The sequence below is a fragment of the Tubulanus polymorphus genome, chromosome 5 (assembly GCF_964204645.1).
Source record: "Tubulanus polymorphus chromosome 5, tnTubPoly1.2, whole genome shotgun sequence".
Lineage (NCBI taxonomy): Eukaryota > Metazoa > Nemertea > Palaeonemertea > Tubulaniformes > Tubulanidae > Tubulanus > Tubulanus polymorphus.
In genome coordinates this window covers 20,068,895-20,091,448 of record NC_134029.1, presented here as the reverse complement: position 1 = coordinate 20,091,448, position 22,554 = coordinate 20,068,895, and the positions used below count along the sequence as shown (strand labels likewise).

Sequence of the window (22,554 nt, the reverse complement as noted above, 5' to 3'; positions counted from 1 at the left end):
GCAATTGGTCGGTCACGTGATCTACACTGGCCAAAATGGTGGACGGAGCGCGCGCTAGTCTTTGTTGCTGTAAATCATTCTCGCTGTCGATAAAATGCACGCCGTTCTCTTGAAAACGCAATAAACTGAGACGATGGATAACAATTTGGATACCGAATCGACCGAGGAATCGGAGAGTCCGATATCGGTGATAAACCTGCGTCCCGACTCGGATTACAGGCTCACCGGACTCGGAGGAAATCGCGATTTGTTCGCGAACGCGAATAACGACGTAAACAACTCGGGGAGCCACGACGAATCTGACAGTTTCAGCGATTCGGTTTGTAACAGTTTAGACCACGATGACTTGGACGACAATTCGAACACGCGGCGACAGGAAAATATCGCGATGCGCGAGTTGCCAAAAACGGTGCCGGAGCCGAAGAGATCGCGCAACAACGACGGCGATTCGAGTTCGAGCGATTCGGAAGACGCCTCGCTTCAAGGAAACGTAGAACAGGACAGCGACTCGAGTTCAAGCTCAGATGGAACTCAAATGTAAGCATTCAGTAGATAGATAAACATCAGATAGGTTATTGACCGATTGAAAATTCTGGAAACCCCTTTAATCTAGACCTTTTAGCTTGACGCTCAGGGTCCGATCAAAGCACTTGTCCGATTGCCCAGTACAAGTTTATTTTCCCACTTCATACAGCAGATGATGTGCCACCAATCAGACTGTCTGTGTAGGGTGAGTTTATTTTTGGGGTGGCAAGTGAAATTTCAAGTGGCTTTTATTCGCTATTGGAGCCCATTTCTACAGTTCACAGGCATTCTCTCCGTTTAAAGTGCTTAACTTTGAAAATCTTAAGAAAGGCTGTTACAAAATGCCTACTGATTACAAAATTGCGTTTTGGACGGTTGTGTTATGGATGATTTATAGTATGAGGACTGTGGTATTAAGTAAGCAAAGCATTAATGTGCTTAAAATCGCTTACTTTTATGATCAAAAAGGGCTAAAAACTGCTTTCTTTTGTCTCCAAGCTTTACTAGGCCTACTTTGAAACCTAGGCCCAGTTTTATAAGACTGGTATTAACTTTAACCAAGCGGCTAACTCAATTGAAAATGAGTCGAGCTAACCCTTGGCTTTAACCCTTTCTGTGCTGACTAATTAATACCCTATAGTGCTGGAGAAAATGTGAAAATTTGGGAAAATTCCACTTCAGTGTGTTGAATAACGGGAATAGCACTAAAATGCGTCTACACCGCAGCGCAGTGTATCATTAGTTACTAGTATTTCACTATGACAGGTGCTGCCATCTTTCAAGAGAGATAATTACTAATTAAATCAATACACCGCAGCGCGGTGTACTAGCAAAATCCATCACCGATATATACACCGCACTGCGGTGTAGACGCACTGAAAGGGTTAAGTAGATACCAATCTGTTAAACAAGCCCCTGACTTCAACTAAAACCATGTATGGTCTCTTCATCGCCTTGATATTCATTCCGCTATTTTTCAGTTGGGTTCCTTTTAAATCGTCGGCGAAAGAGAAAGACGTCGGTCGAATGGCGCCGTATATGCAGAGCGGTTCGCGAACGAGTACGTTACAATCGAATACGGCGACGCCGAAACTGATCAATACGCACGTTCCGAAACGTAACAGCATCGTCAGTCACAGCAGCGTCAGCGGCAAAATAGAAACGACGCTTTCCGCCGCTATCGAACATATGACTGGAAACAGCGGAAATGGTGACTCTGGTAAGCTAAATTGTAAGCCAAATTGATTTATCGATCGGTGTACTAGATTTGTATAATTGTTGTCATATCACCTCTGCCCTATATAATTGATACGACATCCCTGGGCCTGAACAGCACTGTATGAAGAAAGGGGATGCCCTGTGGAAAAGATGAAATATACAAATCCCATTAAACAATGTTTAGAAATAATTGATACGACATCCCTGAGCCTAAACAACGCTGTGTCAATAAAGGGGATGCCCTGGAAATGATGAAATTTACGAATCAAAACAGACAATCTCAAGAGAAGCATACCTAACCAGTATATCAGAGTTGGCAATTTAGTTACTGGTTTGTAGGACTGGTGCCTGGCATGTTGGCTAGAGGTTCCACAATATTTAAGCCCATTATCCAAGAGGACATAGATATTCTCTGGATGTTAAGAATCAAGCATATTTCTTTGCTTGGATAGATTAATCTTTTTGTTCCACCGATAATGAAGAAAACGGCTGTTCGTACAATGTTTCGTCGAACTCGTGATGTATCAAAAGTCATTCGAAGCTTTCTGGCAGTTATTGCCAGTTAGTGTATTTATACAATGCTTGGCGTAATCCTGCACTGTACGGTGATCCGTGATTCATTCCAACTTGAACCTGCTGCTACCTTTCTTATCTCTGATCTTCACGTGTGGTTCACGGAGCAACGTAAATCATCTACTGCTGGTCTGAATATTAATACGGCGGCGGTGATATCCGTCGAACTCTCTGAAAATAGCTGAGATGTTCACGTGGTTAGTTTGTATGAAAAATCTCTCCGACGACTCCTTGATTCCTTAAAATATCCTTTGAAATGGAAAATGCTTTTAAAGGTGCTTGAAACTCTTTTAATTTGAGCGGTAATCGAATTAGAAACTGAGTGAAGATGGTGAAAAAGGATGAAAATTTGCTTACAAAACCACCAAATTTAATTTGTAAAGTTTACCGAGATGAACAGTACCGATTTTAGGAGATGTCTACTGTAATTTAGATATGAAGATTAGTGATGCAGTACATGCTTCCTCAAAATTGTTCTCCTTTGAAACTGCTTGAAAACTGCTTGTATCCTGTTCCAAGAATGACCGATCTGTAGGGACCCTGCCCTGAGAATTTTACCATCTATGTGGGAGATGGTTTAGACGACTCTAGCTTCGTAACGACGAAAATTCGTTAACCGCCGGCTGATTGGAATTATAGTACCTATTTTTATAATCGGCTTAATCATTTTCTCGTTAAAACGCTTCCGGCGAATAATTAGGTGAACGTAATTAGTTCGATCGTTTGTAAAACGAGGGGAAAAAAGTTTCGTTACTGGCGGAGATTATAAATCAATGAAAGTTCGTTTAATGAATACCGTTGTCTGTTATTGGCTTCGGGTTGAACGATTCTCAAAGAGCGTCATGATTACCGCACCGCCGTCGTCGTGGCTTTCATTCACCGGTTCAGACGTGTATCGTTCGCGATCCTAATACTCAACGACGTCGTTATCAGATTTTGTCACTTGCTCGGTTTGTTGCTCCGCATTTCTGATATCCAGCAGACGGAGCGCCGAAGCAGCATCCGACCTTTCGATCTTTTTCTCGTTTTTTCTTCTTCGTCGATCCGTCGTCGTCGTCTGCCGGTGAACTGTCTCTCTAACCAAACAGCGCGGCTGCGAGTCGTCGCGTTTAGTAGCGTTTAATAAACGTCGTCGAGGCGAAATTGATTTTCCGCGACGAAGCAACAGATCGAAAATGTCGCCGTCGTAGCCGTCATTAGTCGCCGACTGGATCTTCCACTTTACCTCTCCATTCATTTCGCTTGAACATTCCCCTCATTCTCTCCATTCCGCACTCGGGGACCTTACGACTCTTCGATACATTCGTAACTCCCTCTAAACAGAAAAATCGAATTGCTTTTAAATGTGTTCGAAACTCCTTTCATCCGAAATTCCATTAAAACGTGCTCAATTTTCAGAAATAGGCGATTAGAGATTTTCTGTGTATTAGACTTCACCTAATTTGGTACATTTTTGGGACTGTCCTAATTGAAAAATCTGTTTACAAAACCACCGAATTACCAGTTTACCGAGATCAACAGTACTGATATTATAAGAGGAGTCTACTCTATAATCGGGATATGAAATGGTGATCAAGTCTCACTCGCTCCTCTCTATTTCTCCCCCTTAAAGTTCGAACAAATCCCCCATCGATTCCCCCGCTGCTGATAAAACGATTCCCGTCCGTGGACTAAGTGAATACGCGCGGCGGCCCGACGAGCGAGAAATTGGATGGTTCGTTCGAGTCGTATCAATTTTATTCCCATTCAAAGGCCGCGTTATTGAGCTCGTCTCGTGTATAAAAAGCAGCGCGCAGTGCGACGTCTGATAGCAGCAATGACCCGTCGTCGTCTTGGCGCTCGCTCGGTGGCATCTCATTTACGATCGCTACAGTATGAGCACGTACGCCATTGATTCCGAAATTAGATTTCTGCAGTCATTCGTGTTTCTTTTTCATCATTATCAATAGCGTCATCGGCGTGTGGTCAAATGTGAACAAACGTTCTATTTTAGCATAGATGAACAAGTCTACAACGAGTCTAAGCATTATTTATATTCAGCTGCCTGTTGCTGTCCACGTTGTCTATTTCTGATTTTATTCACACTAAATGGAATGCTTGTATTGCTTTTAATCACATTTTGACAAGACACAGGACCCAGTTAGAGTTAACTCTGAGTTAAAGTTAGTTCATTTTCCAGGGTCAAATCTTAACTCAGAACTGTGGAACTGGACCCTGGCTTTTGTGCTACCATTGTTGGGTTCTTTTCCGCTTTGAAATCTGAAAAAAATCGAATTTGAGGATTTTCATTATTGAATATGATCGCTTGCTAGGTTGAGTCGAAAAATGAACCATTCAGAAAATCTTTGAAAATTTGCCATCTGGAATAGATTATATTATGATATGATACATACGCATGTGACCCCTGCAATCAACTAGGGTTCCCGTGGTCGATGAAAATCCTCAGAAAAGTCCGGGAATTTCAGCCGTCTTAGGTGCTCAAGTCAGTGAAAGTCTAGATGAAATTTTTGATGTAGTAAATGGCCGGGTATTTTCTGTCCGATTTTTATCGAGTAATTTTTCTAGGCTCTGACAATCTTCTCATGCGCGCGCGAGTTGAAATTCCCTGGACATCTATTCTAGAAATCGTGCAGTTTTGGAGTTAGAGGTGTCAAGAAATAACGCGGAAAATTGGGAAGAAAGGCCACGGTAAAGTCGTGGAATTTACTGCGGGGAGCTAAATGCGATTCGAGTTTAACTCAATATTCGACTAATAGAATTTCTCGTCGTGGCGGGAGATTTTCATGCGATGATTTCAGCGACGTGTTGAATGCGTGTCGATGCGGGAAGAGCTCCTACAAGTCATCGGTAATCTACAGACAGTAATGAGAATAATAAATTCTATTTCATTCGCCGCAGAGCGTGTATTCAACGCTCGAAAACTCGTAAGTGCGGTTTCGTGCCGTTAAACGTTGCGTTTTCTAACGGCGAACGTTCGTCGTTTAAAATCCGGCGCCGATCTCCGCGTCTTTTTCGACGCTATTTATCGTCGTGGAAATCGCTGAAACTCGATTCCTTTGTAAGAAAAAATCTAACATCGATGTTTTTACAGATTTTGAATGTTAGACTTTGGGATGAGAAACCGGATAATTTTGGACAAATTTCTTTCGAGTGGAGATCGGAATTTCGGATCGGGGAATTTGAGATATCTGGATCAAGAAAATATCAGGGAATCTGGGATGAAAGCGTCAGTTGCAGGATGTTGCAGGAACCCAGTCTTTTGTAGTTTCCTCGTAAATAGAACAATTTTGTTTATTGAGAGTCGTCTGAGGTATAAATTGAGGAATGTTACATGATTAAAACTGAACATCGATGTAATAGAAAGCAAGCAATGTCCCGCGGGTCTCAACTAATGAGTCGGGCAAAAATTCTAGTCTTTATGGATCTTTATTTGTCGTTAGTTATCTGTTCTAAAATGGGCTGAAAGAAAAATTACTAATTTCACTGGCGAAGGAATCCAATTTCTAAACTTTATGGAACCGTGTAATTCTGACGGGGATACAAAATTTCAAGCCTGGGCTCAGAAAATTTCCGAGTAATTTTTAATTTCGATGTAACGGTGGGGGCTCCTGATACGCAGCATGGTGTGGCTATTTGTATTACTGCGTGGAAGACGAGCGAGCGTTGAAGTCATGGATGGTCAGACCGACGACGACGCGTTAATAGGATTACCGGTTGATGGTTTAGAGTGCTTCAGGTGATGTATCACACTTCACCGGCTGCTTACAGTCACCGGTCAGATCATGCATCAAGTGGTCGCCGTTAATGCCACAGCCCGCTGAGACACGATACCGAAAGAAAAAGTCGTACGACTTTCTTAAGCCATGTTCTTCATAGAACCAGTGTGTGGGTGTAGGCAAAACGTTAAGCCTAGCGCACATCGACACTGCGATTGGAGACAACTAGTTGCAACGCAGTTTTCGGCGCATGAGAGGAACTGACTGGATACAATCAGTTGCTTGAATGTGTCGATGTGAGCGAGCTTGCGATTGGTAAGCGTCGATCTATCTCCAGTTCCAGCCAGTTGCCCATGTTCTACTTTTGAGCAACTGGTTGTACTCAATTGCAGTCATATCCGTCGATGTGCGCACTCTGGATTTCGACGATCGACACGCGCCATGCAGTTGCTGCAACTGACCGGTTGTAACTAGATTTCGATGTGGGCGGGGTAATCCTTTCGGTAGCAACTAGTTGTCTCCAATTGCAGTGTCGATGTGCGCTAGGCTTTAAGCATGATCCATGAGTGGCCTGCTTTTGTTCTCTTGACTCTTCTCGTTGATTTTCCTACTGTTTGGTCATACTGGTTATACTGTTTTTGAAGAAATATGATAGTTTTTATTTGAATAATTTTGTTTGTAAAATAACATTTCCGTATCAAATATATTTCAAAGTATTTTGATATAATAGTATTATATTAAATGATACATTTGATAGTCGAAGTCAGTTAATTGTGATCTATTAATGTCAATTTGATCAACAAAGCGGGTCATTGAATTGGAGTCAAAAAGGTGTTTGAAAGTCATGGAATGAGACTGGTCATGGAGACTATGAACCCTGGAGCCGCGATCACACGAGCATTTTTCAACTGTTCACACGGGTGCCAAATGGGTGCGAGCTCGTTTGGCCCGACCAAAAATGTCGTACCAGGCCCGAGCCAAGTTTAAGCTCCAGACAAATGATTGCATTTGAATTCTGATCCGTGCCAATTTGGCCCAGGACTAATCGTCTTCCTGTGATCGCAGCTTCTGTTTAACATTTAACTCAGCCTTTAGTAGTAGCATTAGCATCAGTAATATTTCACAGAATTGGCTGGATATTGAAATGTGAAACGGGGAATTAGAAGTAGAATAGACGGTACACTCTGATGTGGAGAGTTTAAAACCCGGTATCGACAAATTTAAAAGATTTAAAATGGAATTTCTTACTGAAGAAATCAATACGAATGACACAACGTTGCGGAATCTTTCAAGAGACCATCGTCAGGAGACAAATTTTAGTGAATTCCCCGCCTTGAGCAGTTCTATCCCCCCTAGTTGTCGACCCGGTTCTGAGTAAGGCGTAGCCTGTCGTAGATATTTTAAGAGAAAAATTTATCAAATTTTAATGATAATCGTGGATTCATATCGATATCTATATGATGCTAAACGCTAGATGTGTGTCCCGAAACCGTATCAACACGAATTACGTATGGAAATGAAGCCCATGTTCTTGAACCTGGGTATCTGTAGCAAAACCAGTGTTTACTGTGGCTTTGAAATTTGGTTTCCGCTAGCGTGAATTTCCTAACTGTCAGTCAGGCCTGCTCCTCGCCTAAATGGCGCAATTTTTTCACCGAACTGCCTGACTATGTGGCATTTTTTCTGAGACACTGTGTAGGCCTAGCCTAAGAAAAAATGATTTGAATGTTGAAGTAGTTGTTGTCGATATTGATTTATAGACTATAATGTGTTTTTGGTCTGTTTGTAGGTATAAGCAACGACAGTCCACCGCCGACGACCAGTCGCAGCTCGCGACCTCCGTCGTATCTGAACATCGAACCGGCAGCCGTACCGCGACCGGTAACGCCACCTGCCACGCCGCTATCCAGTATACTTAAAAACGCCGACCAGAAATCACCGGTCGGAATTCAATTCAGGTATGGATAACATCGAACCATCGATATACGGGTAGAATTCTCTGCCCAACAATAGAGACGCCTGCTCCATCATTGAAATAGCGATCGCATTCATTTTCCACAATCACACGAGTGTTATTGCTGGGTTATGCCCAGGCTGTCTGTTCACTCCGGTATCAAATGGGTCCGACAAAATACGTCAGTCGAGGCCTGTGCCAGATTCAAGTCTTCGTCTAATTATTCTGTGCGAATGATATTTGGTTCTGGAAGAGGCCTGCATCTCTTGCCCTCAATATGATAGCATTTTAGTAACGTGCGATTGATTTACATTATAAACTGCGCGCTCCAATTAGGCATGGGCCAAATTGGACTCGGGTCTGATCCTGGCCAAATTGTCTCGCAGCTATCAATAATGGGATAGAATTGGGATTCAATCTGCCCGGGTTTATGAACCGGTTTGACTAAATTTCCCAAATTTCATGGTGAAACCGTGGACTCTTAGAGTCCATGGTGAAACCGACTTTGCTGGATTATTATCTATAAGTGGCATTTCAGCATTCTTAGTTCATCTGTATTGTGCCTTAATATATATACATATATATTCAGTAATGATGATCGCTTGGAGGAGGCTATGTAAATCACTGATTAGTTATATCTGTAGTGTATGTAAGTAGCCTGATTGCTGTTATTATGGTCACCAGAGAATGAGTTACTAGGTTTTAAACCGACGAATGAATGAAACATTTCGGTGTCCATTCACTAGTAAAGGATTATTGGCCATTAGCGTGATAGCGTACATCCGTCATCGTAACAAAGTTTCTCCTCAATTGCTGCTTCTGCTGCTGCTGCTGCTGCTGGAATATTTCCATTTCTATGAATCATGTAAATAGTCATCATTTATTACACTCTCGAGAATCATTGAGATGTAATACGACATGATTTACTAGAACGTTTAGCGACGAATCTGAATAATATATAACAACAGTATTCTCTACTGCCCCACTGCCGTATATCTCTAGTAACAGCTATTATCTTGATCCGCATCGCCATTTACAGTAGTGGAATCAAGTGAATGCAGTCGGATCAAGTGTGCTATAAGCGTCAGAACAAAAGCTGTTACCATATTTCGATATTTAAAAGTTCTTTCCCAATTTACTTTTCTTATTCTTCAAAGTTATCTATTTCAATGGAATTTATATTTAGATTACCAAAATGCTGTAATAGCTTTGTTTTGACTTTAGCGGTTCGTTGACTGAAGTACTTCTCCTAGGGCTTGATCTTGGAATAGGGGTTGACCCCGTTTTTCATTAGAATTGATTTGATTTGGTGACCCTTACAAACCCGCCACACTTGCTGGGAGCAAAATAGGGTTTTTCGATATCAAAATCGAAGAACAGATATAGTTGGATGATGGGTCGAATTTACAAGATTTTTTGTTAAATTGAAGTATATACAGTCACCCCCCCCCCCCCCATTATACTGCCCTCCCACATACCCCTGCCTACCGCCAGGTTTTCTCAATGCACATCTTTATACAGAATACATAGTAAAACACCCCCCATTATACCGCCATGATACATAGTAAAACACCCCCATTATACCGCCATAATACATAGTAAAACACCCCCCATTATACCGCCATGATACATAGTAAAACACCCCCATTATACCACCATAATACATAGTAAACACCCCCATTATACCGCCATAATACATAGTAAAACACCCCCATAATACATAGTAAAACACCCCCCATTATACCGCCATAATACATTGTTAAAACCCCCATTATACCGCCATAATACATTGTTAAAACCCCCATTATACCGCCATAATACATAGTAAAAACCCCATTATACCGCCATAATACATAGTAAAACACCCCCATTATAACGCCATAATACATAGTAAAACACCCCCATGATACCGCCATAATACATAGTAAAACACCCCCATGATACCGCCATAATACATAGTAAAACACCCCCCATTATACCGCCATGATACATAGTAAAACACCCCCATTATACCACCATAATACATAGTAAACACCCCCATTATACCGCCATAATACATAGTAAAACACCCCCATTATACCGCCATAATACATAGTAAAAACCCCATTATACCGCCATAATACATAGTAAAACACCCCCATTATAACGCCATAATACATAGTAAAACACCCCCATGATACCGCCATAATACATAGTAAAACACCCCCATGATACCGCCATAATACATAGTAAAACCCCCATTATACCGCCATAATACAAAGTAAAACACCCCCATTATACCGCCATAATACATAGTAAAACACCCCCATTATACCGCCATAATACATAGTAAAACACCCCCCATTATACCGCCATGATACATAGTAAAACACCCCCATGATACCGCCATAATACATAGTAAAACACCCCCATGATACCGCCATAATACATAGTAAAACCCCCATTATACCGCCATAATACAAAGTAAAACACCCCCATTATACCGCCATAATACATAGTAAAACACCCCCATAATACCGCCATGATACATAGTAAAACACCCCCATTATACCGCCATAATACATAGTAAAACACCCCCATTATACCGCCATAATACATAGTAAAACACCCCCCATTATACCGCCATGATACGTAGTAAAACACCCCCCATTATACCGCCATGATACATAGTAAAACACCCCCATTATACCGCCATAATACATAGTAAAACACCCCCATTATACCGCCATAATACATAGTAAAACACCCCCCATTATACCGCCATGATACATAGTAAAACACCCCCCATTATACCGCCATGATACATAGTAAAACACCCCCATTATACCGCCATGATACATAGTAAAACACCCCCCATTATACCGCCATGATACATAGTAAAACACCCCCATAATACCGCCATGATACATAGTAAACACCCCCATTATACCGCCATAATACATAGTAAAACACCCCCATTATACCGCCATGATACATAGTAAAACACCCCCCATTATACCGCCATGATACATAGTAAAACACCCCCATAATACCGCCATGATACATAGTAAACACCCCCATTATACCGCCATAATACATAGTAAAACACCCCCATTATACCGCCATAATACATAGTTAAACACCCCCATGATACCGCCATAATACATAGTAAAACACCCCCATTATACCGCCATAATACATAGTAAAACACCCCCATTATACCGCCATAATACATAGTAAAACACCCCCATTATACCGCCATAATACATAGTAAACACCCCCATTATACCGCCATAATACATCATAAAACCCCCATTATACCGCCATAATACATCGTAAAACACCCCCATTATACCGCCATAATACATAGTAAAACACCCCCATTATACCGCCATAATACATAGTAAAACACCCCCATTATACCGCCATAATACATCATAAAACCCCCATTATACCGCCATAATACATAGTAAAACACCCCCATTATACCGCCATAATACATAGTAAAACCCCCATTATACCGCCATAATACATCGTAAAACACCCCCATTATACCGCCATAATACATAGTAAAACACCCCAATTATACCGCCATAATACATAGTAAAACACCCCCATTATACCGCCATAATACATAGTAAAACACCCCCATTATACCGCCATAATACATAATAAAACCCCCATTATACCGCCATAATACATCGTAAAACACCCCCATTATACCGCCACTCTATACCACCAAAATCGTTCTGCACAAATGCGGAGATTTTTACTTCTAAGTCTAAATGTTCTATATTTTGGTGGAATAAGGACTAAAATCGGTTGATCTTTCCACTGGAAGTTAATCTATTTCAATCTCTGTGATTGCACATAAAAATAATGATGACTAAAACGGTTTGCCCTCTGTTTAAGCGTGCGTAGTGGGGGCTTCGTTACAGAGCTAATTGCATTAATCGAGAAGTGTTTTAAGTGCTTATATGCCACTGGAATCGCGAGTAAATGAATCTATTATTAATGGCAGCAATTACAGCTGCAAGTTAGTGCCCTCATCGGCAGATTCTCGATTACGATGTCATATTTGTCAGAGATTTCCATAAAACGTGTTTTTTTCTTCCGTAATCTCATCAATGCTGTTCATTATGCGAGTAGTAGTATCATCTATTTCCATACTCTCGCTGACATTTTCGCTTTCACCTCGTAGTTGGTTTGCATTCAATTTGGATACAATCAACTTGGATATAACCATTCAACTCATCTGATGTTCGTAAAAAACTTTTGGTTCTCGGGCTTCCGTGAGACCCTTTTGGTAGTCTGTCAGTTTGTTTGTATGTGTGTGTCTGACTTTCAGCTGCTTAGCTTCGTTGATAGTAGGTTGATCTTGATGAAACTTTCGATGTTACAATGGTACAATGTTAGTACGGGGGTCTAGTTGCCCAGTGCAAATAATGGGCCCAGTGTGCCACCTAGCTGCAGAACTAGGCATTAAATGTTCTTCAGCAACATGACCTTGAAGATGACCTCATAACTAAGGAACGGGGTCAAAATCTAAAAATGTTGTCTTGACAAAATTTAAATCTATTTGTCTTAGGTACAACATATCCAAAATGCAATGAGAACTAACGCAAGGTAATTTCAAAGTAGGAGTCGGAGCTTGAGAACCATTTTCACTCATGGCTTGTGTCCTATACAATGTCATCCAGCGCGGATATCCTAAAGTCGGATGAATTCCGCATTTCTATAAGATCTGACTTGAGCTGAGTATCTACCGTATCAATCCGATCCGCTTCGACGCATTTGTCTACGGATACCCTCTCGGGTGTTTCGTTCGTCATTGTCAGACTTCTCGCGCAACAAGTCGTGCCGTCAACATTCTTCGAAACAGTCGTCTGCTGTGTATATACCGCGCTGGAAGCGACGTTCGAATTCCGCCGTTTCGTAATCATGAATATTGAACAGTTGCGGCGCGTTGTTTTCTCCCGTAAGGAATCATCATGGATTTGGCGTCAATGAGGAATTGCCGCAGCTCTTTTTTCGACGGCTACAGTTCGAATGTGACGCCAATATTCAATCCCTTGACGTTTCAGCCGCGGTTTGTTGTGTGATTAAGCTCGTTGCGCATGACAACAATAATCGCGCGGAGATAGTTACAAATGAAAGTTACGCAGATGAGACTTAATTCGATTTGTCTATTCCCGGGTTTTTTAAATATATATACTTCTTAATCCTTTCAGCGCGTCGACACTGCAGTGCAGTGTAAAAGGGATCAGTGACGGACCTAGTACACTGCAGTGCGGTGTAAAAAGGCTTAGTGATGGACTGCTTGTACACCGCAGTACGATGTAAAATGGATCAGTGATGGACTGCCAGTACACTGCAGTGCGGTGTTAAAAGGCTAAGTGATGGACTGCTTGTACACAGCAGTTCGATGTAAAATGGATTAATGACGGACTGCTAGTACACCTTAGTGCGTCGTACTGATTTGATTATTAGTTCGTTGTTATAATCCCTATTGAAAGTTGGTCGCACTTATCAAACATTGTGAAATATGAGTAACTTACGATACTCCGCACTGCGGTGTAGATGCACTGCAGGGCACTGGTGTAGAATTTTTCAAATCTTTTAAATCATCTCCAGTGCTTTAGGGTAAGAATTGGTCTCATCTGTAATTGATGTTAACTGGCAAACGAATCCCCAGGATTTATGTTTTGCCTGCTTACTTAACACATACACACTTGGAAGCAATGGGTTAAGATTTGAAAGCATTGTCTGTTTCTTCGTAGTTTCTTCGTTATTTTCCTTCCATTTGCAAATGGTTTTTGTAATTTTTCAACGAGATGTTGCTGTAAAGTTCTCAGACAGCGTGTAGGCAAACGTCTGATAAGTTATCGATATTGTATCAGAATTTTGTGGAACTGTTCATTCAGACTGTGGGGAGATATTATTTCGAAAGTGAATGTTAAGAACGCTTCTCCTACAAAATGGATTTCGCTACCCTGATTGTTTTCCAGCAATCAATTCACACAACTCTGGCGTCTGCTGATGTCCTTGTTATCTATTTTCAAAGATTCCCGCAAGTAAAACAGTACGCGTTAATACTCGGTATGTTGTATCGATGGAAAAATGTTACCTTTGACTTTTTATTGACTGCCACAGTGTTTTCTAATCTCTTATCGGCATCGGCGTTATTTTTTTCTCCATCTAACGCCGCGATAACCGAGGCTTCGGGCTATTTTTCCAAGCGTGAAAAGTTGAATATGGATTACGACTGGTCGGCCGCAGTCACTACCGACGCGAAATACATCGGATGATTTCGCTATATTAATATATCATCGTCTCCTTAGACTTGATATAGATCATCTGCGTTCATCTATCCTTATCTCCCCCCAGTATGGTTTTATATTTTGGCATGCCTCCACCGTATCAAGGTTGTTACGGGTTTTGGAAAGCTTTGGCCCTGGAAAAGCTATGGATATTTTGTTTTCTCTGTATGGCTATGGGAAAAAGCATGGAAAATCAGAAAATCTGATAAAACTTTTCTTCTATTCCGAATTTGACGCTGCATACCTGAAATGTCTTACTAGGCATTTGATAACAGACTTTATGAAAACGCTTTGCCGAAGGTAGCGATAATGGTACTTGTTTACGGTACTTTGAATGGGCCTACGTTGGTTTTGTGTAACTTAGGGGTATGGATAAATCTGGGTATGGAAAAGCTATGGAAAGGTTATAGAAAATGAAATCGGGAAACCTAATCTTTGCAACAGTGAATCATAGCCACATATATTTGATGTGTGTACGTTGAATACGATATATTCATCGATTATGAATGATGTAAAGTTCAGAGTGTATTTGATTGTTCTCGTAATTGTACGTGAAAACTTTACTAATTATTGATGATGATGATGATGTATTTATTACGTAAGAATAATTCACCATCTGTTCGGCTGACTGCCTCGAGACTGCATTAGTGTAAAGAGCCCTGTACTGCACCTGTGTGTTATACTGATTCATCGGAGCATGGCTATTCTTAAAATAGTGATTGACCCTGTTATTTATTTGCTAGGTAGATTTCGCTTGCTAGGTAGATTTCGTCCCTTATAAACCCACCGCACCTGCTGGGAATGAAATGGGGCGGGATTGATTTGGAAATCGAAAATTGAAGTACGGTACAGATATAGTTACGTGATCGGCGGTCAAATTTATGGAATTTTTTGTTTAAATCGAAGTAAAATGAGCAGAACTTAAAATTTCAAACAGGGGTTGGTTTGCTCCCCCGACCCCCCTTATGATGCCCACGAAAATTATTCTGGCCAGACTCAAAATTTCAAATACCAGAATGTACAGACATTTAATTCCAGAAAGCAATTTCCATTATTTTCTAAACAATCTGGGTCCAGTTCCACAGTTCCGAGTTAAGATTTAACTCCCGAGTTAAATCATTGAAAATGAACTAACTTTAACTCAGAGTTAACTCTAACTCACAACTGTGGAACTGGGTCCTGCTATATAAGTCTATTGATTGAACGAACTACAGCTAGTCTACTCCCGGGCTGAACGTAATGACAAATGAATATTTGAATTTCACCTGGAGTAGCTGCAGGTGTAGTTCGTTCCGCGGCGAGCAGATGTAAAATCAGCGAAGTGGTAAAATTCAGTAAAACGCTGTCAACACATAGAGCCGGTCGGATTCTGGTCGGATTCTCGAGATTTATCGTTAAAAATATAGCTACAAGGCATCTGTTCGATTGGTAACATACATGGCTCTTATCCCGGCTACAGTCTGAGTCTAGTATTGAGTAGAGTATATCACTTGATAAAGTCTGTCGGCTTTTTTACGTGTTATCTCCGATATACACGGCAACGTTCAATGGCCTCTCGAAAGTTTCAGCAACAACAAAATGTTTCGAGAACACTCGCTCGTCCAAGTTCTTCATATTTTGAAAACTTGTTTCACAATCTCGATGTCGGTATGCGTTATCACGGTTTTCAATGACAGCGAATCTCAATTAAGATTTTACGAGATTTTCTAGGAAATTTCATCGATATCGGAGATTTCTGAGTTGAGATTTAGATGTGTTAGATGAACCACAGCGTCGAACCCAAGTTTAGAGCCAAAGTTCGATCCATGTTTAGTACTCTACTTTGTTTGAGCATTGTTCAGTATCAAGTGAGTGATTTGCTCGTGAACACGCTCCCTAATTAGGCAAATTTGACTCGAGCCTGATCCCGGTTAATTTAGCCCGGGCCAAATCATCTCTGTGCAATTGCGGCTTAAGACGAGTTGTTGGCATTTTTCTAAATCAGGGATCGAGACATGAAATATGAAATTCTGTATCGCCATTCAAATTTAATATTTATTTCGAAAGAAACAACTTCTTAAGATTGCGACTAAGTTACTGGACAGAGGCGATAGACCGCTATAGAGTTCATCAGTAAATATCTCTAGCGATGATATTCAGTCCAAAAAGAAAGTACTTTTCAGCGCTTTCAGGATTTAACCCGGAAAGTAAGCACTGATCAGGTCGTATCCTAAATTTTTCCATAAGTAAGAACTTTTCAGTAACCTGTCATCGAACCCCGCTGCATATTGTCAAACCCCGCTGTATATTGTCAAACCCCTCTGTATATTGTCAAACCTATTTGTAACAACATCGCGATGATGATGACTTTCCCGGTGTAAGTCAAAGTATACGACGAGAGTCATCTGCGAAGAATTAAGAGACTCGACCGGTAGAGCGTTTAATACTCGGGCTTACATCGGTTGTGTATCGAAGCGTGGAGTAATTAGTACACAGCCGCGCCGTACAGACCGGTACTGCCGACGGTCGTGTCGTTTCTCACCGGATTTGACGCGAAATCGATATATAGTCGTCGTACGCGCGCGAGTCTTCGAGTTCTGTATATTGTTATAAATTTGAAATCTATCGCCGTGGAAGTTTCTCGAGTAGTTAGATCGCCGCTGCCTCCCGCAAAATGTCGGTTCAGTTCGATCATGGATTCTAAAACCACGTCTACATAAGAGCGCGTTAAAACCTGGGTTTCGACGTAAACCCGGGTTCGCAGCGTGTAGCGTTTACACTCAACTCAGTTTCGGTAGTAAGAATCAACATCTCTAGTGCAAGTTCAAGGTCAATTGTGGCACCCGAATGCTGCATTGAACACGGGTTTACCGTCTACACTTAAAGAGAAGATGCAGATTTTTACGCGATGTGGGTTCAATGCGGGCTTTCTAAAACCTGGGTTTTGCAGCCCGAAAACTCTGCATTGAACTTGTGTTTCAAGCGTAGTGTAGACGCATAACCCGGGTACAAAATGCTTGTGTAGACAGAGCTTAAAACGACCATGGATCAATACGCCAGGAATTCGTTAGTATGTCGCTATGTATTCTGATAATGTAATGTAGAGACATTTTCTCGATTGACAAGAAGCTGGCCATCCATCCGTCTGTCAGACGCCGCCATAACAGCTGTTGATATACGACTAGCAGTAGTAACACCAGCGAGCGCTATCAGATTATTGGACATGATTGCTCACTGAGCGCGGATATCTGATGACCATTTTCATGTAAATATGTCTCCAGTGTCACTCGAGGGAAACTGCCAGTCGACTGCGACACTGTTACAGCGCAGAGAGCAGCGCAGATATCAAATTATACCCTTTCATAAGTTGTTGATACAGCATCCCTGAAGAAATGCCAAAATATCGATGCGGTCAAAGTCCGTTATGACGCCATCCTGATGCCATTAATGCCAGTGTTCACTTAATGCCAACATTTTCAAGAAGATTAGCTCAATTTAACTTCAATGTGAATACCATTGTTTATAACGCCAAATTTGTTCTAATGCCATATTTTTACTATGTATCTCTCTTTGAATATTGTATTTATACATTTCATTGGATGAAAAACAATCACTTTCTAGCGAATTTGATTCAGATTCATCAAAATGAATACTTTCTACTGACTTGAATACATATAACTGTGAAATCCATCATCCCCCAGCAGGGATTCAAACCTGATGGCATAGCTTGACTCAGCCACAGCACGAAACCTTGCCTGACTAGTCCTAGTGCGCAGGTTAACCGCACGAAAATGTGCAGCATCAATCAGATTACCTGTTGTATTATTTGATGCAAATTTCATGGATAAACTATAAATGGACAAACTTGGGCCAAAATAAAACGCAATTTCTGATTGGCTGATAATGGCATCATCTAAGCGGCGCACTCGGGCTAATCAGGCGGTGTTTCGGTACTGTTGCGAGTCTTGATGCCATCAGGTTCGAATCCCTGCCGGGGGAGGAGCGTTATTTCATTTCATATTACTCGTGATCGACGTTGTACTATAATGTGCGTTGTTTTCTTGTATTTTTCAGAGACTGTTTCTTCAATATAACGAGCAGTTTGTACGCGATCGCGTTGGTCGTTCTCGGTACGGTGATGCCGATCACGGAGATCTTCGCGCACGCCGTTCCGTACAACCTCTACGAAGCGTTCTACATCTATCTGTACGGCATCGCGATACTGTTCCTCGTGTACGTGTACGCGTATTTGTTGCGCAACAAAACCGTGCGCACGTATCGCAAGCAGAAACGCAAGAAGTGCGAAGAGAACGGACTGACGACGCACGCGCTGATGGACAAGCCGAGGAAGCGTAAAATCGGCGTGATCGTCGGTACGCATCACACCGGCAGTTTCTATCTACGCGTCGGTTCAGTCGGTACGTATACAAGTCGAAATGTCTCGCAGAAAGAAAGTCGTATTTTGAAGTAAGAGGAGCTATACAGACCCTGATTGAACTTGCCACATCCCAGAAGGGCTCTTTGATGTCATTTGAGAAAATCACGCAATATCAATTGAAACAAATTTATGGAAGAATTCTGCCCAAGACATAGGGAAAAAAATGATTACGGTTGTTTAAATTGATATCGTCAGTTACTCTTAATGGTATTCATCCAAGACTGGGAATAGTCTCAACTATTTACAACGAGCACATTGTTGATGTCCAAAAAGCATTATAAGACGCTGAAATGCACCGATTTTCCATGTTGGTCAAATGAAATATGGCATACAAAAGATTTGATGGACTTGTACAAGTCTCAAAAGTCCCCTGTATCCCTGCAAACCTTTGAATTCAAAGTGGGGGCTTTTCTCGTCAACTTATGCGTTTAAGCCCTTTGCCAGAATAGTAACATTCCAGAATACAGTTAAGAAGGTAGATGACTTGTTTCAAAGCTTGAGCCTCCATACCTGTTTTTTCATGCCATTTGCTATTAGGGGCTAGAGAAATAATCTAGGTAGCGTTGAATCATATTTTGAACTGCAGCCATCTCGTTCAGCCACACCTTTCTAGTTCAAATACTGGCACTTGTTATTCAATAAGAAACCAATTTATATTAGAATGTTTACCCAGTAAACAGCACTACACCTCTCGTAAAGGTAAAACATGTTTGCCTACCTACTTTGGGTTAATCCTTACTGCTGAATATATTACATATTGCCAGTAATTCATATCCGTAGGACTGGAAGGTTTGAAAGTGTAATTGTCTGGCCTGGTTAGATCAATGTCTGCATGCGGGGAAAATATAAACAGTTAGAAGTTCGTGTACATGAAATTGTAATCAATGTATATGCATGCAGACATGTACTATGATGCACGCAATAAACCCTACATTCTAAAATTACTTTCTTTTAAATAAGGATAAAATTGACCTGGAAAAGTGTATCATATTTCTTTTTTCAGAAAAAAGATATTGATTTATTAAAGGCCAATTAGCAGGCTTGTAAAAAATTGTGCCGGCATAATTAATAAGAATTACTTTTTTTACAGCTTTCGGCATCGGCAGTATGATTCACGATGGTCTGAAATTCAGCGAAGTATTCGATATGGAGAAATTATCGCCTTGCACGAACATACTCGTTGTCGTACGACCGATGTTACATCTGGGATTCACTTTCATACAGCTTTACTTCGTATTCCTGAACTCGAAGGCAAGTTATAAACTCACCTGTAAAATCCATGGTTAACGTCATCGCTGCGTTGTTATTGACTCTTATGCCATCTATCAGGTGTATATGAAACTAAGATATCCGTCTGCTACTGAATTTTTAGCTCTGAATAAAAGAGTGCTCAATACAGTCTACGCTATTAGATAGAGTGAAACCTCGTTACAACGAACTTCAGGCAACCAGAAAATATGTTCGCTATAACCGATAGTTCGTTATATCCAGTATGAAATTTGTAATTTCATCCTTTTCTGGATTTAATTCTAGATTTGTTCTAACTTGTTATATTCGACGTTCCACTGTACAACTAGTCAAATTTGAATGAAACTGTTATTTTGAATGAATTTTGCAGATGTGCATCCATAAATTCAAGACGCTGGCGCGATTCGGTTTGATGCACATGATCGCGACGAATCTTTGCGTGTTGAGTCGCGTGACGATCAAAGAGATCCTTCGCGATTACTACACCGACATGGTTAACAATCAAATACAACGACAGCAAAACGATCAAGTGTCATCGTACGTGACCGACGGAGGAACCGCAAATATCTCGAAACACAACGGAAAATACCGAATTGTCAGAAAATTATTGCTCAACGGTTAGTAACTTATAAACGGCACCTTAGCCGACCATTAGGAATTCAATTTCTAAGCTGAATTATTCCCAATTCGTTTTTTGTAGACACAGATCCTACTGGTGGATGTCGGCATATCGACCTGATGGGAGCCACTGTTGAACAAGCCAGTCCTTATTTATATCCGATGACTATTCAGTATAGCCTCATAACGACAGGTAATCGACCAATTGCAACATCGGTATCGGGACCCATGGATAGTCCCCAATTTTTTTTTTGAATTTGCATTATTCAATGATTGTTAAGTAACAGAATTACCAATTCTAAAGTTTCCCTTTGATATGGCAAATGAACTAAAATCTTGGCATGGCACTCAAAAATAGAGGTTTGGGGGCAATGGTTCTAGAATCCCAAGAAATTTATAAATCCAAGGAAATCAACTGTGAAAGATGAATAATTTGTGATTACCAATGTTTTTTTCTTTCTTCAGGCATTCTGTACATCATGTGGAGGAATATCGGAAGTCCGTTAACGCGAGACGCATTTTACAACGAAGATGACGCGTTGCGCAAGAAACGAAACCGAGTCAGCGTCGACTGCCACGGCTCGAACAAGGGCCTGTTCTTCGGCATTCTCGTGTTCGTCGGCGGCATCGTTTCGTTGATCGTGTTCTACGTGCTCGTGCGTCAGAAAGAGTTCGTCGGCTCGGCGATCGTCGTCGTCTACTCGTCGGAGATCGGGCTGTACTTTCTGACGGGCATGGCGGCGGTGTTCGCGTTCGTGCGCATGCGCGATATGCAGTTTCTCGGCGAACGCGACAACTCGCTCGACGAGTCGTTGTTGTTGATATCGACGACCGGCGTTTACGTGTACGCCGTGTTCGGCGTGTTGGCCGGACGCTACCACACGGACAGCATCGGCGGACTGTTGATGCTCATATCGGCGGTGATGGTGCTCGTTCAGTCGACGATCCAAACGGTTTTCATATTCAACGGCTTGCGACGCGTGTCGACGAAAGCGTCGCACGAACAATCGAAGCCCGGCCGCGAGTTCGTCACGTTTCTGTTGGTTTGCAATCTGGCGATGTGGGGCATGAATACATTCGAAAAAATGCGTTTGGTCACGAATCCAGTCCAGTTGAATTTCTACACGTTTTTGCCGTGGAACATTATCAGCCATTTGTGCATACCTCTCATAATTCTGTATCGTTTCCATTCGACCGTCTGCCTAGCCAACGTCTGGCGAGGCGCGTACAAAATCAAAATCCAATAAAGTCTCGAGTACAACGAACGATAAACCGCGAAACAAACATTTGAGACTATAAAATGAGCTTGAATCTAAGGGTTACGATTTTTCAAACCGGTTTGAGCTAAGTCGGGGTGTAACCTTGTATATCTTAAAATGGCATTTATTCTCGAGAACTAGCGTTTCTTTTTTGATAACATTTCTGAAAGCAATAACCAATATTTGACAAATGTTTTAAAACCGTTTTACACAATTTTCATACGAGCTGCCTTGTTGGAAACTACCATGCAATAATCGCAGAAAATTCAATCAAATTCTCTTTTTACGAGGCAATAATATTGTTGTTGAGTCTTTTTGGCTGTGTATGTAATAAACTCCTTTACAATATAGAGCCACAAATCTGTCTGAACCGAGATTTTTCAGACAGTTCGCCAGTACGTACAGGGTTTCCATCTTTCATTCTCTTCATTTCTATCTGAACTACGGCCAGGTTGAGAGCTCGTCGATTCATTCGTACTCAATCGTGGTTGCTCAAATGAAAGTGTGAAAAACCTACTTACATGACCGAAATTTGTAACGAAAAAAAAAAAGAATAAAAAGCAAAACCTAATTTTTACTAATCGGCATTTATACTTAATAATAGCAATTATATCATTTAGTGCATTAATTTATTAGTAATTTATAATGTTGTAATGGAACATTTTACTAGGAACATACGGTGCTGTAATCTTTTTATTTATTTCGCGGAATCTCCATACATATGTAT

The 22,554-nt window shown here is 41.3% G+C and overlaps 1 protein-coding gene across 1 annotated transcript; it reads left to right on the top strand.

Annotated features, from left to right (window-relative positions):
• The first annotated feature begins 346 nt into the window (after positions 1-346).
• On the top strand, positions 347-21,917 carry LOC141905870 (proton channel OtopLc-like). Its single transcript, XM_074794947.1, has 8 exons — positions 347-537; positions 1,506-1,744; positions 7,822-7,990; positions 18,339-18,682; positions 19,793-19,953; positions 20,321-20,515; positions 20,653-20,761; positions 21,034-21,917. Exons 1-8 carry the CDS (start codon positions 389-391, stop codon positions 21,813-21,815), a joined length of 2,148 nt encoding a protein of 715 aa, XP_074651048.1. The 5' UTR covers positions 347-388; the 3' UTR covers positions 21,816-21,917.
• Positions 21,918-22,554: the final 637 nt, after the last annotated feature.